We start from the raw sequence: 1,444 nt of genomic DNA, 5'->3' as shown, positions 1-1,444 counted from the left end.
AGAGGTGTACGGGGTATTCCTTCCCCACCTCTCCAAGATGGAGAACAATGTGGAAGTCTTTCATGAAAGAAGAAGAAATAGGAATGACCACTATACATATGTGAGAAGATAGCCACTCCCACTAATGAAAACAATCAAACTGAAATGAATCAAAACGAGAGAAGCAGCAGACATTCTTTTTCTACCCGTCAGACTGGCCAAAGTGAGATGACTGATCATATCCAATTGTAGGTCTGAGAATGGAGAAATGGTGCTCTCACTGACCTCGAGGGAGGAAGGATAACTCATTGCACTTGTGAGGATTTTGGCGTTAAATATCAAAAGCCTTAAAAATATGTTCATCTTTCACCCAGTGATTTCACAAAGATGATATTCATCACACAAAAAAGCTGACATGGTAAAAACAAACAAAGCAGCCCACAACAAGAAGAAACAACCTAAATGTCCATTAGGAGGAGACTGATAAAAAATATATGCAGTTTATATGAGAATTTTATATTAATTAAAAATGATGCATACATAGAGGGTTTTCAGAAAACATGGAAGCAGCGGCAACAGCTGGACTTTAAACAGTTTTGTACAATCTCTGGGTGTCCTGTGAGAGGAAAAGAGAGGATGCCACTGGAATCACCTTGCTCTTCGATGCCGCTATCCTTTCCTTCTCCCTTACCCTCAGTACCAGACAGTATTACTAACTCTTCCCCTCTCCCAATGTCTTACGTCACTTCTCAGGAGATTAAATATATTCTTCACTGGTTTACCAGTTGGTCAGATCCCCAGCGTGATCGTTTTCTACAGGACCTGGTAGCTAAGGCAGTGCCAGGAAAATTACAGCCACTGCTGGAAGGGCTGGAACAGCTTAGTGTGTCTGGAGCAGACCGACCACCTTGTATCTCTGAGTGCGAGCTACATCTTGGAGATCAGTGGTTTCGAGGCTGGGCTGAGCAGGAGTGCAATGAATTTGTTAGGCAGCTGGAGGTCAGTGAGGCAGACTTCAAGGCAAAGTTTTACCAAGCCGTGGCTGCTACAGCTGGTAAAGATTAATGGGCATTAAAATCAAAGAAGATAATCATAGCTAATGGAGTTGCAACTTTACAGTGAGAAATTCTACTGTGTCACTTACAGGTCTAGGGATGGTATCCTGATCAGCTGACTGAACTTGTTGACTGTACAAGCTTGGTTTTTTCAATGTTAACAGCCTATTAACTGGATTTCTTGAATAAATGTTTTCCATCTAAGTAAATCCAGATCAGCAGTCTGCCTCCTAGCTTGCTCCTTCCTAGATGTCAGACCCTCAAGAATTCAGTGGCTTCTTTTGCAAGTATTACCATAAGGAATCTACATATTATAACTCAAGCCTACTGCTGGCCCATGGGGCTATAAAGTAGAGCCTTCCTACTGCAGAGGCAGGAGAGAAGGACAATGAAAGGTCATGTTATTATAA

General features: G+C 42.1%; 1 protein-coding gene across 1 annotated transcript; it reads left to right on the top strand.

Annotated features, from left to right (window-relative positions):
• Positions 1-615: 615 nt before the first annotated feature.
• LOC100467976 (uncharacterized protein C14orf119 homolog) lies at positions 616-1,044 on the top strand. The gene has a single exon (XM_002914224.4). It carries the CDS (start codon positions 616-618, stop codon positions 1,042-1,044), a length of 429 nt encoding a protein of 142 aa, XP_002914270.1.
• Positions 1,045-1,444: the final 400 nt, after the last annotated feature.

The sequence above is a fragment of the Ailuropoda melanoleuca genome, chromosome 12 (assembly GCF_002007445.2).
Source record: "Ailuropoda melanoleuca isolate Jingjing chromosome 12, ASM200744v2, whole genome shotgun sequence".
NCBI lineage: Eukaryota > Metazoa > Chordata > Mammalia > Carnivora > Ursidae > Ailuropoda > Ailuropoda melanoleuca.
This window is presented reverse-complemented; position numbering and strand designations above follow the sequence as displayed.